This window comes from Oncorhynchus masou, chromosome 25, assembly GCF_036934945.1.
Source record: "Oncorhynchus masou masou isolate Uvic2021 chromosome 25, UVic_Omas_1.1, whole genome shotgun sequence".
In the NCBI taxonomy this organism is placed as follows: Eukaryota; Metazoa; Chordata; class Actinopteri; order Salmoniformes; family Salmonidae; genus Oncorhynchus; species Oncorhynchus masou.
Window position 1 is genome coordinate 31,540,791 of NC_088236.1, and position 16,477 is coordinate 31,557,267.

The 16,477-nt window shown below is 43.4% G+C and overlaps 1 protein-coding gene across 5 annotated transcripts in view; it reads left to right on the forward strand.

The window, feature by feature from the left end:
* Positions 1-2,296: 2,296 nt before the first annotated feature.
* The window catches only part of acsl2 (acyl-CoA synthetase long chain family member 2), a 28,183-nt gene continuing 14,002 nt past the window's right edge, over positions 2,297-16,477 (forward strand). For 2 of the 5 annotated variants that reach the window (XM_064937346.1, XM_064937349.1), the window contains exon 1: positions 2,297-2,411. Coding sequence is in view for 1 of the 5 variants with exons in the window: in XM_064937348.1 (XP_064793420.1) it covers positions 6,660-6,699 (40 nt within the window). In the remaining 4 variants the exon portion in view is untranslated. Of the gene's footprint in view, positions 2,412-6,482; positions 6,700-8,203; positions 8,293-16,477 lie in introns of those variants that run through there. The other 3 variants (XM_064937348.1, XM_064937347.1, XM_064937350.1) reach the window with 3 other exon arrangements.

Below are 16,477 nucleotides of genomic sequence, written 5' to 3' on the forward strand. Positions count from 1 at the left end.
CAGATCAGGGTGTGACAATATTCATAACTTAATTGTGCTTTGCCTTTCCTCGGTGGTGTCACATCCTGACCTTAGTTTTTTTATGTCTCTATTTTGTTTTGGTCAGGGCTTGAGTTGGGGTGGGCATTCTATGTTTTGTTCTATGTTTTGTACTTCTATGTGTTTGGCCTGGTATGTGTTTGGCCTGGTAGGTAGCCTGTTCCCACCTGTGTTTGTGGGTAGTTGTTTTCTGTCTTAGTATTCTGTACCAGACAGAACTGTTTCGATCTCGTTCATTCTCTTTTGTTGTTTTTGCCATTCAGTGTTCAGTTCATTTCATTAAATTTACAATGAACACTTACAATGCTGCGTGTTGGTCCGATGATTCCTATTCCTCATCATCAGACGAAGAGGAGAGTCGTTACAGAACTACCCACCACCAAAGGACCAAGCAGCGTGGAAGAATGGACTCCTGGACATGGGAGGAAATCTTGGACAGCAAGGGACCATGTGCACAGCTGGGAGAGTATCGTCGTCCTAAAGAGGAGCTGGAGGCAGCCAAAATGGAGCAGCGACGCTATGAGGAGTTGGCTCGAGAAAAAGTGTCCGAGAGGCAGCCCCAGAATTGTTTGGGGGGTGGCACACGGGGAGATTGGCGGAGTCAGGTAGGAGACCTGAGCCAACTCCCCGTGCTTACCGGGTGGGGCGTCGTACTGGTCAGGCATTGTGTTATGCGGTGGCGTGCACAGTGTCTCCAGTGCACGTTCACAGCCCTGTACGTTACATCGCAGCTCCTCGAATCAGCCGGGCTAGAGTGGGCATCGAGCCAGGATGAAGCTGGCTCAGTGCATCTGGTCTCCAGTGCGTCTCCTCGGCCCGGGTTATATGGCACCAGCCCTACGTGCGGTGTCCCTGTTTCGCCAGCACAGCCCAGTGCGGCCTGTTCCAACTCTCCGCACTTACCTGGCTACAGGGGCTATCCAGCCAGGATGGGTTGTTCAGGCTCGTTGCTCGGCCCAGTGCATCCGGTGCCTCGGCCAAGGAAGAGGCCACCTGTATGTCTCCCCAGCCTGGTAAGTAATGTGCCTGCTCCTAGAACCAAGTCTCCCTCCTGTCCGGAGCTTCCGGAGCTGCCAGAGCCGCCCTCCTGTCCGGAGCTGCCAGAACCGCCCTCCTGTCCGGAGCTGCCAGAACCGCCCTCCTGTCCGGAACTGCCAGAGCCGCCCTCCTGTCCGGAGCTGCCAGAGCCGCCCGTCTGTCCGGTGCCGCCAGAGCCGCCCTTCTGTCCGGTGCCACCAGAGCCGCCCGTCTGTCCAGTGCCGCCAGACCCGCCCCTATAGACTATTTAATAATATTACCTTCCACTCAGCAGCTCAAATACGAAGACGACCCGAGACCAGAGACCTACAGATACACTGTGGCCCTTGTTTAGGGTTATCTCAGGGGCAACATAGCCAGGTGTGCCACAGAACATCCACGTTTTCTTACCCAAGCCCACTTTCTTAGCAGAACCATACCCCACCTGTAATGACTCTCCTCTTCGTCTGATGATGATGAATTCCCTAAAACCATCAGTAAGAGTGCCTCAAATCTGATCAAGAAGCTCTGCAGGTGTAACACAGCTAAGCCATATAACAATGACTGCATACTGTTGTGTGTCATGATGTCTCTCTGTCCAGGCCTCTCAGGAACAACCCTGTAAAGACTTGGGAATCATAGAAATGGGTCCAAGGACAACAAGAAGCACAAGTAAGATGGCTGAAATGGGTTCCTGAGTGGTGCAGCGGTCTAAGGCACTACATTTCAGTGCAGGAGATGTCACTGCAGTCCATGGTTCAAATCCTAGCTGCATCACATCTGGCTGTGATTGGGAGTCCCATAGGGAGGAGCACAATTGGCCCAGCGTCGTCTGGGTTTGGCTGTGGTAGGTCTTCATTGTAAATATGAGTTTGTTCTCAATTGATTTGCCTAGTTTAAAAAAAGATGGAAACATCAGACTGTGGCACTGTCGTCTATGTAGCAGCAGGTTTGTTATCTTGTTCTTTCTTTCAGGTGATTTGAAGGTTTCAACTGGGAAGTTCTTCACAAAGGCACAATATCTGATTATTTGTAAATAGACAAATACATAATCTGAGCTTCAATGCATTCAACATCTGGTTGTTAAATCATAGGATGTTTTAGAGCACTTTAATTAATAGAAAAATTTAATTACCTCCAGCATTTATTTAGTTACAGTGTAACGCGCTTTACACGTTCAATAGCTTTTTCTCTCACGATACTTTTTTTTTCAAGCTGACGTCAGTCAAAGATTAGGGGTGGTTAGGGTGTAGCATGGGGTAACACTTTGGCATGTGGTGGCGGGTGAGTATTTCGCTTCTCATGTTGTAGGGGAACACAATTTGAAGAACATTGGTAGTCTACATTTTACTCAGGTAAGAGGCCGTAACTCGAAACTTGTAAAACGATTTCTTTAAAGGCATGGGGAAAGTTCTGTACTCGCTAGAAATAAGCTACAGTATGTAATTGTAACGCACTAGTAGTGACACTATTATTGGGTACAAAGTAGCCTACCCATCGTGGCTTAAGTGCAATACACTGTTTTAACCTGTTCATCATTTCCATTCGATACATGCATTGAAATGTTTTGACAATTTTGATTGTCCTGCTGCATTTTATGTCAATGGAGATAGAGAGACAGAGGTGTCGGTTCTGAAGATGATGCATGTTGATTTATATATTTGGCATGGATAGGGCAGAAATGCGATTTTCGAACTCACCTCTCCGACCTCACCAAAATGGTTTTAGTTGTAACATTGTGCCCCTTTGTTTTGCTAGCTACATCATTGGGCAAAACTCCAATATCCACACAGTAACTAAAAAACACAATATTCTAAACTTTACAATGCATGGTCAAAAAAAGCCAGTTTCAAGGAAGGATATACATGTACTTCAGCACGTCTCTGTACTTTTAATTGTAGTTTATGGTGTGAAAGAAACTGTACAATTATGTGGTCGTTCTTTCCCCAAAACAAAGGCTGAACCAAACCCATGTATAGCTTGAGTTCTTTGGAATTCCTAATTTTGCAGTTCATGCTGTACAGTCACTATAAATCATGTCTGGCTAAATGTCCCTATGTGTTTGCTTTGCCGTAATCTTGAAGTCTATGTCTGTCTATGGAAACCACGGGCAACGTGTTGAAAGTTGTCCCATGTTGTTGGAATGCACAGCCTGGGCAGGGCTGAGTTGGCACATTGGTAGTGATGGTTCGTTCGCGAACGAACTGCTGTTTTCGAACGGATCTTTTTGGTGAACGTCGGGAACGAAATTGTATCTGTGACAGAGCCGTTCATTTAACTCCCTGATTTGCAAACTGCTACTGATGCTTTTTTGTGCTCCAGACAGCTATTATTTTTTAGATAAGTTACAAAAAACATTATCTGAAGATGGCAATTCCTCACTGCAAGAACAGGTGGTGAGGAGAGTAGTGCTGAGCGATTAATGCTTTTTGAGGTCGTTTCGGGTTCAATTATTAAAAAATAATAAAGATGTTCGGTTTCGATTTTTTTTTTAAACATTAAATGCACTATGCATTATGTGGGATGAATGCAGTAGCAACACAGAATAAAACAATTAATACAATTCCCATGATGGTAGTGACTGTCCATGACTGCTTCCCTTATTAATCATCAGTTATTCACATTACTATGCAACAGGGTTGGTTATGGATCCATTTGCCAATGCATAAATGTGCATTCGATGTTTATGTATTCCTATTGCTTGGTTGAATTTACATATAGATGAGATGTTATGCCATTGGTCATGTTTGTAGTCTAATATTGACATACACGACTCAATTCTATTTTCATATTTACAATGTGCACTATACATGGCCTGATATATACAGTGCAATCTGAATGTATTTGAATCCCTTCCCATTTTCCACATTTTTTGACATTACAGCCTTATTCTAAAATGCATAAAAATAAAAAAATCCTCATCAATCTACACACAATACCCCATAATGACAAAGCGAAACAGGTTTTTAGAAATATTTGCAAAAATAAATACAAATACAAATAACTTATTTACATAATTATTCAGACCCTTTGCTATGAGACTCGAAATTGAGCTCAGGTACATCCTGTTTCCATTGATCATCCTTGAAATGTTTCTACAACTTGATTGGAGTCCACCTGTGGTAAATTCAATTGATTGGACAAGATTTGGAAAGGCACCCACTTGTCCCACAGTTGACAGTGCATGTCAGAGCAAAAACCAAGCCATGAGGTCGAAGGAATTGTCCGTAGAGCTCCGAGACAGGATTGTGTCGAGGCACAGATCTGGGAAAGGGCACCAAAAAACTTTTGCAGCACTGAAAGTCCCCAAGAACACAGTGGCCACCATCATTCTTAAATGGAAGAAGTTTGGAACCACCAAGACTCTTCCTAGAGCTGGCTGCCCAGCCAAACTGAGAAATCGGAGGAGAAGGGCCTTGGTCAGGGAGGTGACCAAGAACCCGATGTTCACTCTGACAGAGTTCCAGAGTTCCTCTGTGGAGATGGGAGAACCTTCCAGAAGGACAACCATCTCTGCAGCACTCCACCAATCGGGCCTTTATGGTAGAGTGGCCAGACAGAAGCCACTCCTCAGTAAAAGGCACATGACAGCCCGCTTGGAGTTTGCCAAAAGGCACCTAAAGGACTCTGAGATAATGAGAAACAAGATTCTCTGGTCTGATGAAATCAAGATTGAACTCTTTGGCCTGAATGCCAAGCGTCATGTCTGGAAGAAACCTGCCACCATCCCTACAGTGAAGCATGGTGGTGGTAACATCATGCTGTGGGGATGTTTTTCCGCGGCAGGGACTGGGAGACTAGTTAGTGTCAAGGGAAAGATGAACGGAGCAATGTACAGAGAGTTCCTTGATGAAAACATGTTCCAGAGCGCTCAGGACCTCAGACTGGGGCCAAGGTTCACCTTCCAACAGGAAAATGACCCTAAGCACACAGCCAAGACAACGCAGGAGTGGCTTCACAATAAGTCTCTGAATGTCCTTGAGTGACCCAGCCAGAGCCCGAACTTGAACCCAGTCGAACATCTCTGGAGAGTCCTGGAAATAGCTGTGCAGCGATGCTCCCCATCCAAGCTGACAGAGCTTGAGAGGATCTGCAGAGAAGAATGGGAGAAACTCCCCAAATACAGGGGTGCCAAGCTTGTAGCGTCATACCCAAGCAGACTTGAGGCTGTAGTCTCTGCCAAAGGTGCTTCAACAAAGTACTGAGTAAAGGATCTGAATGCTTATCTAAATGTGATATTTCAGTTTTCCAATTTAGAATAAGGCTGTAAAGTAACAAAATGTGAACAAAATGGTCTGAATACTTTCTGAATGCACTTTATATATAATATATACAGTACCAGTGAAGAGTTTGGACACACCTACTCATTCCAGGGTTTTTCTCTATTTTTGACTATTTTCTACATTGTAGAATAATAGTGAAAACATCAAAACTATGAAATAACACATATGGAATCATTCAGTAACCAAAAAAGTGTTAAACATATCAAATTATATTATATATTTGAGATTCTTCAAACGAGCCACCCTTTGCCTTGATGAAAGCTTTGCACACTCTTGGCATTCTCTCAACCAGCTTCATGAGGCAGTCACATGGAATGCATTTCAATTAACATATATGCCTTGTTAAAAGTTAATTTGTGAAATTTATTTCCTCCTTAATATATTTGAGCCAATCAGTGTTGTGACAAGGTAGGGGGGTATACAGAATATAGCCCTATTTGGTAAAAGACTAAGCCCATAGTATGGCAAGAACAGCTCAAATAATCAAAGAGAAACGACAGTCTATCGTTACTTTAAGACATGAAGGTCAGTCAATGCAGAAAATTGTAATAACTTTGAAAGTTTCTTTAAGTGCAGTTGCTTAAACCATCAAGGGCTATGATGAAACTGGCTCTCATGAGGACCGCCACAGGAAAGGAAGAGCCATAGTAACCTCTGCTGTAGAGGATACGTTTAATTAGAGTTAACTACACCTCAGATTGCAGCCCAAATAAATGCTTCACAGAGTTCAAGTAACAGACACATCTCAACATCAACTGTTCAGAGACTACATGAACCAGGCCTTCATGGTCGAATTGCTGCAAAGAAACCATTACTAAAGGACATCAATAAGAAGAGGAGACTTGTTTGGGCCAGGAAACACGAGCAATGGACATTAGACCGGTGGAAATCTGTCCTTTCGTCTTATGAGTCCAAGTTTGAGATTTTTGCTTCCATCCACCGTGTCTTTGTGAGACGCAGAGTAGGTGAACGAATAATCTCCGCATGTGTGGTTCCCACCGGGAAGCATGCTTGGCTGGTGACACCATCTGTGATTTATTTAAAATTCAAGGCACACTTAACCAGCATGGCTACCACTGCATTCTGCAGCCATTTGCCATCATATCTGGTTCGCTCTTAGTGGGACTATCATTTTTTTTAAAGGGACAATGGCCAAACACCTCCAGGCTGTGTAAGTGCTATTTGACCAAGAAGGAGAGTGATGGAGTGCTGCATCAGATGACCTGGCCTCCACAATCACCCGACCTCAACCCAGTTGAGATGGTTTGGGATGAGTTGGACTGCAGAGTGAAGGAAAAGTAGCCAACAAGTGCTCAGTATATGTGGGAACTCCTTGAAGACTGTTGGAAAAGCATTCCAGGTGAAGCTAACCACCCTTTAACCTAACTCCTAACCTTAACCCCTAGTTTAGCTAACATTAGTGAGCTAGCTAACGTTAGCCACCTAGCTGGAATTCATAAGATATCATACGTATTGCAAATTCGTACCATATGGTACATTTAGAAAATTCATACCATATTGTACTTTTTGAAAATTTGTAAAATATTGTACGTTTTGCAAATTTGTCCCATACAGTATGAATTGTAATTCGTTACACATCATTCAAAATGGGTGATGGACATCCACAAATTAATACAAACCATACGAAAAATAACATATCATACTAAATATAGTGTTTTAGTTTTACGTATAGAATAATCCAAAATGCTCTGAGACCAGGTTGCTAGAGGAGAAATCCTCATTCTGGTCCACGCAAATTTTTTCAATGTGTTAAAAATGCTTCACTTTTTTTGGAAGTGGTTTAAATTTAATTTAAAAAATGTATTTGAACTCATTTCACGGTCTGGCATAATAGTAGCCAACCTTTTAGCCTTTACATTAGATATGTTCTATTTTTCATGGTTTTTCATACAATTTTTAATTAAGCACTAAACAAAGAGCCGTTTGCGAGGCAAATGAACGGCTCTTTTAGGTGAATGGAGCCAAAATATCTGGCTCACCGATAAGACTCGGAATGCCCATCACACACTGTCCTGTCTCTCTCTGGTACAGACAGGGGAGGCACAGCTGTAGGATCTTAATTTGAGTCAGTTTCCTACAGCTGGAAAATAATCCTGCACTAATGCAGGACACGTGAATTATTGTGTTGATTATAATTCATTATTATAACATTTTTGTTGAGGTTGCTACATTTTTCACAAGGGATAATACAGTCAGAAATGTCTAATTACAAACTTCAGAAGCCTTTTGAAAACCTCAGATATACAAACATTTTTACATTTCCTGCATTGCAGGAAAGTTCTCCTGTAACAGGGTGATCAAATTAAGATCCTACATCTGTAAGGTAACACTTTGGACAGCTTAAGTCTTGTTTCCATTCATGCAGAGTGGGCTGTGCTGCTTTAGTACACAAACACACAGGGGCTGTCAGAGTGCTTGTTTGTTTCAGAGAACAGATTACTTTGGAGTAAGACTCTTGGACACTTGTCAGATGAAAACACAGGTGATTTGAAATGGTCACTGACTTGTCATGTTATGTTTGTTTTATTTACTGACCAGAGGAAAAACATGAAGTCAACAGGAGTCAAATCTAATTAAAGATTAGAGCTTGGACGATAAACCGAAAATTTGCCTGTCAATCATGTCAGACAGCCACAGCCCTCACAGCTGAACCTGTGTGTCTTGTGTGCTTCTGAATGTCTGTTTGCAAGTGTTTCTTGTTAATATCATTCCAAATACTGCAGTAATGTTTTGATATAGTCAACAAGTTACTTGGCTATATAAAATATCCTTTTAATCACTGAAAAGCTCCATTGCTGAAAGCTCCTCCACTTGTCTGGTTGAAAGCCTCCTCTCCCACCCTGCCTCCCGACACAAGCCTCTCCCAACTGCCTGGACCCCACCTTTCAGTCTGCTCCCGACTACCCAGGCCTGCTCCCCCTGTCTGGTACAGGTAACCCTGCCACTTGCCCCCTTCTCCCCCGATCTTCGCTCACCACTCCAGCACCCACTTACATGCACACACTGCGGTCTCTGATTTGAATTGTATTCTTAGCCTGTGAACTTGTGTGGACTTTTACTCTGGAACTTGTATGTGTTTAGATTTTTTTACTTGGCCTTTATTGTTATTTTATTGTAGCTTATTTCTTGTAGCTTAGGCCTATTTGTGATTAGTGTGCAACCTCCTAGTCCTATAGACCGGAGTCTTAGAAAACTTTAGGTAATTTCTCACGTTGATCGATAGGCTACAAACAAACATGTTTCTGTTTCTGTTGTCTACCTTGACTCTTACACTGAGGATGATGCATTTAGGGCCCGATACTAGGCCTGTGGCGGTCACAAAATGTTGTCAGCTGGTTATTTTATATTATTTTGTAGAATGAAGAATACAATTGAACAAAGCTGAATAAAATAAAATTGATCTTTTCTCCAAACGATGAGGGAGTGCACACATCCGGGTATTCTGTGTTGAGCGGTGAACAAAGAATTAGGTGTCTCCTATATGCTTAATTTAGAGTTATTACTGTAACTTTAGTAGTTCTAGAAACGTTGGGCTGTATGTTTAGATTTTTAATACATTTCAAGGCTGCATGAGGCGACTCTAAATGATGATTTGAAAAAAGTTGCTTGAAAGGCATGAGCTCTGCTTGTTTTTTTTGCGCAGACTGTACACACTCCAATAGTCTCTCATTCACAATTTGACAAGCACTTGATAATGCCTATAATTTCACAGCGGCATCCCATTTGTGTGGCCATAATGCACCCTACAAAATGCACCCTGCTTCGAAGCACCACATGATCTGGTCTTTCTCACAGGCTGCAAATGAAGACAGACACATGCAGGATGAAACTGAGCGTGTCCTTATCCAATTCCAAGGTGCATATTGAAGATATTGAAATAACATTTACTTAGTAGGCCTAAAGAATAGCAAAAGCACTAGCCTATGTCAATCTACTATCCCCCATAGTACAAAAATTGACCTATTCTGTGTGAGAAATAAATATTGCAAACATAGTCTGGGACAGTTGTGGGATGCGATTGTTATTAGTACGATTAGTACGACCACTAGCCTCAATTTCTTTTTTTAACGTAATGAGTCTGAAGCAACAGATGAGAACGTTTAGCTTAAAATGTTGATAAAATATTAGGATAAATCTTCACATGTAGGCGCAGCAATGCGCACATGGCAGTAGGCTATAAGTGCGACTGTTCCACTAGCGGGAAAACACAATTATCAAAAGTGACCACAAATGCGATTATGCATGTAATGCTTTTATTCTAAAGGTGCATTTTTATTGTGAAAATGATCTTCCCCAAACTTGAAACTCACCTGCTTCTTAAGTATGCCTACGTCATCATTCAAGATGGCGTAGCAGTCGGACGTCCTGTCGTGTCGTGTCCCTTGTATATATAGTTTTTTATCGTTCTTATTTTTATTTTTATTTTTAAACATATTCTTCTTTGCATATCTTTTAAAACATTTTGCGAAACCTCAACATCTAAATACTCTCCTGCAACCCGCCTCACCCAATGTAGCGTGGATCTGCTTTTTTTCTAAAGTATATATATTTACTTTGGACCCGGAACCCCTCAACTGAAGCTAGCCAGCTAACTACCAGCTATCAGTCAGCAAACCATTGCTAGCGGTCTTCAGCTAACCTTTAGCTCGGAAAGCTCTCGCCAGTTCGAACAGCGCGACTCTAACCAGAGCATAACGGACCTATTGTTTGTATTTTTATTTTTATCCCCGGATTCCCACCGCAAACGGAACATTCTCACCTGGATCTTCACAACTAGCTAACTAGCTAACCGCAACCCCGGATGATTACTCCTGGCTAGCGTTTCCATCCACTGAGCTTGAAGCTAGCCCGGCCAGAGCTCCTGTGCTACCACCGAAGCATACTCCTGGGCTACAATATCAGGACCCACGACCGGTCTATTGATGTCACCGCATGAAGAGGCATAAACAGACTCAACCCCTTGCTATCTGCTTGTTTGCTAATTCGGCCTGCTAACTGTCTGAATCGCCGCGTCCCCAGCCAGCCCAACCACTCACTGGACCCATATATACTTTCAATCTCTTTTCGATTTTTAATTCGATTATACCTCCCGGTAACCTGCCTCACCCAATGTGATACGGAATCTGCTGTTATTTTTAATTTTTAGAACACATTCAAGAACCTCCAGAAGCTAACTAGCTACAAGCTATTTAGCCATGGTTAGCCACTGCTAGCGGCTTTACCCTCTGCACCTTCTGCTTCCCTGCCCCATCCACCGCTGCCCCCTGGACACTGATCACCTGGCTACATAGCTGATGCATGCTGGACTGTCCATTAATCACGGTACTCCATTCTGCTTATTTATGTTTTATCTGTCGGCCCCAGCCGCACTCAGTCTCTGTGTGTAGTTAATCCGACCCTCCCTGCCTAGTCAACGCCATTTTACCTGCTGTTGTTGTGCTAGCTGATTAGCTGTTGTTGTCTCACCTACTGTTTTAGCTAGCTCTCCCAATTCAACACCTGTGATTACTGTATGCTTCCCTATATGTCTCTCTCAAATGTCAATATGCCTTGTATACTGTCGTTCAGGTTAGTTATCATTGTTTTAGTTTACAATGGAGCCCCTAGTTCCACTCTTCATACCCCTGGCACCCCCTTTGTCCCACCTCCCACACATGCGTTGACCTCACTCATTACAACCAGCATGTCCAGAGATGCAACCTCTCTCATCATCACCCAGTGCCTGGGCTTACCTCCGCTGTACCCGCACCCCACCATACCCCTGTCTGCGCATTATGCCCTGAATATATTCTACCATGCCCAGAAATCTGCCCCTTTTATTCTCTGTCCCCACCGCTCTAGGCGACCAGTTTTGATAGCCTTTAGCCGCACCCTCATACTACTCCTCCTCTGTTCCGCGGGTGATGTGGAGGTAAATCCAGGCCCTGCATGTCCCCAGGCACCCTCATTTGTTGACTTCTGTGATCGAAAAAGCCTTGGTTTCATGCATGTCAACATCAGAAGCCTCCTCCCTAAGTTTGTTTTACTCACTGCTTTAGCACACTCTGCTAACTCTGATGTCCTTGCCGTGTCTGAATCCTGGCTCAGGAAGGCCACCAAAAATTCTGAGATTTCCATACCCAACTATAACATTTTTCGTCAAGATAGAACTGCCAAAGGGGGAGGAGTTGCAGTCTACTGCAGAGAGAGCCTGCAAAGTAATGTCATACTTTCCAGGTCCATACCCAAACAGTTCGAACTACTAATCTTACAAATGACTCTCTCCAGAAATAAGTCTCTCACTGTTGCCGCCTGCTACCAACCTCCCTCAGCTCCCAGCTGTGCCCTGGACACCATTTGTGAATTGATCGCCCCCCATCTAGCTTCAGAGTTTGTTCTGTTAGGTGACCTAAATTGGGATATGCTTAACACCCCGGCAGTCCTACAATCTAAGCTAGATGCCATCAATCTCACACAAATCATCAAGGAACCCACCAGATACAACCCTAAATCTCTAAACAAGGGCACCCTCATAGACGTCATCCTGACCAACTGGCCATCCAAATACACCTCCGCCGTCTTCAACCAGGATCTCAGCGATCACTACCTCATTGCCTGTATCCGCTACGGAGCCTCAGTCAAACGACCACCCCTCACCACTGTCAAACGCTCCCTAAAACACTTCTGTGAGCAGGCCTTTCTAATCGACCTGGCCCGGGTATCCTGGAAGGACATTGACCTCATCCCGTCAGTTGAGGATGCCTGGTTATTCTTTAAAAGTAACTTCCTCACCATTTTAGATAAGCATGCTCCGTTCAAAAAATGCAGAACTAAGAACAGATATAGCCCTTGGTTCACTCCAGACCTGACTGCCCTCGACCAGCACAAAAACATCCTGTGGCGGACTGCAATAGCATCGAATAGTCCCCGTGATATGCAACTGTTCAGGGAAGTCAGGAACCAATACACTCAGTCAGTCAGGAAAGCTAAGGCCAGTTTCTTCAGGCAGAAATTTGCGTCCTGTAGCACCAACTCCAAAAAGGTCTGGGACACTGTGAAGTCCATGGAGAACAAGAACACCTCCTCCCAGCTTCCCACTGCAGTGAGGCTAGGTAACACGGTCACCACCGATAAATCCATGATTATTGAAAACTTCAACAAGCATTTCTCAACGGCTGGCCATGCCTTCCGCCTGGCTACTCCAACCTCGGCCAACAGATCCGCCCCCCCCACAGCTACTCGCCCAAGCCTCTCCAGGTTCTCCTTTACCCAAATCCAGATAGCAGATGTTCTGAAAGAGCTGCAAAACCTTGACCCGTACAAATCAGCTGGGCTTGACAATCTGGACCCTCTATTTCTGAAACTATCCGCCGCCATTGTCGCAACCCCTATTACCAGCCTGTTCAACCTCTCTTTCATATCGTCTGAGATCCCCAAGGATTGGAAAGCTGTCGCAGTCATCCCCCTCTTCAAAGGGGGAGACACCCTGGACCCAAACTGTTACAGACCTATATCCATCCTGCCCTGCCTATCTAAGGTCTTCGAAAGCCAAGTCAACAAACAGGTCACCGACCATCTCGAATCACACCGTACCTTCTCCGCTGTGCAATCGGGTTTCCGAGTCGGTCACTGGTGCACCTCAGCCACGCTCAAGGTACTAAACGATATCATAACGGCCATCGATAAAAGACAGTACTGTGCAGCCGTCTTCATCGACCTTGCCAAGGCTTTCGACTCTGTCAATCACCATATTCTTATCGGCAGACTCAGTAGCCTTGGTTTCTCTGATGACTGCCTTGCCTGGTTCACCAACTACTTTGCAGACAGAGTGCAGTGTGTCAAATCGGAGGGCATGCTGTCCGGTCCTCTGGCAGTCTCTATGGGGGTGCCACAGGGTTCAGTTCTCGGGCCGACTATTTTCTCTGTATATATCAATGATGTTGCTCTTGCTGCAGGCGATTCCCTGATCCACCTCTACGCAGACAACACCATTCTATATACTTCCGGCCCGTCCTTGGACACTGTGCTATCTAACCTCCAAACAAGCTTCAATGCCATACAACACTCCTTCCGTGGCCTCCAACTGCTCTTAAACGCTAGTAAAACCAAATGTATGCTTTTCAACCGTTCGCTGCCAGCACCTGCATGCCTGACTGGTATCACCACCCTGGATGGTTCCGACCTTGAATATGTGGACATCTATAAGTACCTCTGTGTCTGGCTTGACTGTAAACTCTCCTTCCAGACTCATATCAAACATCTCCAATCAAAAATCTATTTCTATTCCGCAACAAAGCCTCCTTCACTCATGCCGCCAAACTTACCCTAGTAAAACTGACTATCCTACCGATCATCGACTTCGGCGACAGCATCTACAAAATAGCTTCCAACACTCTACTCAGCAAACTGGATGCAGTTTATCACAGTACCATCCGTTTTGTCACTAAAGCACCTTAAACCACCCACCACTGCGACTTGTATGCTCTAGTCGGCTGGCCCTTGCTCCATATTCGCCGCCAGACCCACTGGTTCCAGGTCATCTACAAGTCCATGCTAGGTAAAGCTCCGCCTTATCTCAGTTCCCTGGTCACGATAGCAACACCCACCCGTAGCACGCGCTCCAGCAGGTGTATCTCACTAATCATCCCTAAAGCCAACACCTAATTTGGCCGCCTTTCGTTCCAGTTTTCTGCTGCCTGTGACTGGAACGAATTGCAGAAATTGCTGAAGTTGGAGACTTTAATCTCCCTCACCAACTTCAAACATCTGCTATCTGAGCAGCTAACCGATCGCTGCATCTGTACATAGTCTTATCGGTAAATAGCCCACCCAATTATACCTACCTCATCTCCATACTGTTTTTATTTATTTACTTTTCTGCTCTTTTGCACATCAGTATCTCTACCTGTACATGACCATCTGATCATTTATCACTCCAGTGTTAATCTGCAAAATTGTAATTATTTGCCTACCTCCTCATGCCTTTTGCACACAATGTATATAGACCCTTTTTTCTACTGTGTTATTGACTTGTTTATTGTTTACTCAATGTGTAACTCTGTGTTGTCTGTTCACACTGCTATGCTTTATCTTGGCCAGGTCGCAGTTGCAAATGAGAACTTGTTCTCAACTAGCCTACCTGGTTAAATAAAGGTGAAATAAAAAATAAAATAAAATATGCCAGTTAGGCTCTACACCCCTTGTAAAGCAGATAAATGTCCTTCATTTTAAGAAGTTATTTGGACACTGTAGTTGTCATACAAACCTTATCAAAACATATAGGCCTATGGGCTGGGCTACATGAGTTGTGCGGCTATTATTAAAAAAAATATTTAAAAAAATAAGGCATTGTGTCTTGCCTTAAGAGGGCATCATTCGGAAGTTTACATACACCTTATCCAAATACATTTAAACTCAGTTTTTCACAAATACTTGTAAAAATCCACTGTTTTAGGTCAGTTAGGATCACCACTTTATTTTAAGAATGTGAAATGTCAGAATAAAAGTAGAGAGAATTATTTATTTCAGCTTTTATTTCTTTCTTTTTTCATGCCGGTTTTGGAACAGTGGCTTCTTCCTTGCTGAGCGGCCTTTCAGGTTATGTCGATATAGGACTCGTTTTACTGTGGATATAGATACTTTTGTACCTGTTTCCTCCAACATCTTCACAAGGTCCCGTTCTCTAGGAGACAGAATGCGTCTCCTTTCTGAACGCTATGACGGCTGCGTGGTCCCATGGTGTTTATACTTGCATACTATTGTTTGTACAGATGAAAGTGGTACCTTCAGACATTTGGAAATTGCTCCCAAGGATGAGCCAGACTTGTGGAGGTCTACAAAAAAATGTCTGAGGTCTTGGCTGATTTCTTTTGATTTCCCCATGATGTCAAGCAAAGAGGCACTGAGTTTGAAGGTAGGCCTTGAAATACATCCACGGGTACACCTCCAATTGACTCAAATGATGTCAATTAGCCTATCAGAAGCTTTTAAAGGCATGACATCATTTTCTGGAATTTTCCAAGCTGTTTGAAGGCACAGTCAACTAAGTGTATGTAAACTTATGACCCACTGGAATTGTGATACAGTGAATTATAAGTTAAATAATCTGTCTGTAAACAATTGTTTGAAAAATGTCTTGTGTCATGCACAAAGTAGATGTTCTAACCGACTTGCCAAAACTATAGTTTGTTAACAAGAAATTTGTGGAGTGGTTGTAAAATGAGTTTTAATGACTCCAACCTAAGTGTATGTAAACTTCCAACTTCAACTGTATATAATTCCCAAGTGATAAGCTTGTTGTCACCCATTAGACTATTCTTGATTTAATCTTGTCTTTACATATACTAAATAATATATGTGTGAAATTAGTTTTGATTTAGAATGGACCATTATCATGCACCTGTCTCGAAAACAGAGGCATGGAAAAAGACATGTCATCTCTGCACTTAAATAGCGAATGGGAGACTGGTAGGCTATACTCTTGCTGTAAAGATAAGCAATGTGCTTAATATTAGGAAAGTTGATAAGTAAATATAGTAGGCTTTGCCTATAGAAAGCTGATGGCCTCTATCTTTTTAATAGAGGCCATCACTCTGTTTTCTTGCGCAAATTCATAGCCTATAGATATGTAGCGCAACATGAGCTCATGGGCTCTCATGAAGTGTTTGATTACATTTTATATTACATTTGCATTGATGTCAGAGTGATTAGAGGGACAATAGAGTGCTGAGTACCAGGCAGTTAGCAAGTTTGGTAGGCTACTAATGACCATCAGCAGCATCAGAGCTTGGAGAAGCCTAATTACCGTGACTAAATGGTCACGTGGAATTTGACTGCCTTCATGACTCAGCAGGTGTGGTGGTAATATGGTCACCACAACAGCTCTACCTGATACCCCTTAAATGCAGAGAACTTTGAGTGTTTATTCCATGTTGCGTTCTGGGAGAAATCATGCACTTGCCCCACTCTCACTGACAAAGACTTTGGCATTGATGGCTACAATATTTTTGGGTCAGATTGCAAATCTAAGGGTGGTGGTGTTGCTGTATACATAAAATAAATGTTTTCTGCGACCATTCTGACTTACCAAACCCAAGCAATTTGATCATCTGTCTTTAAAAATAAATCTCTGCACATCC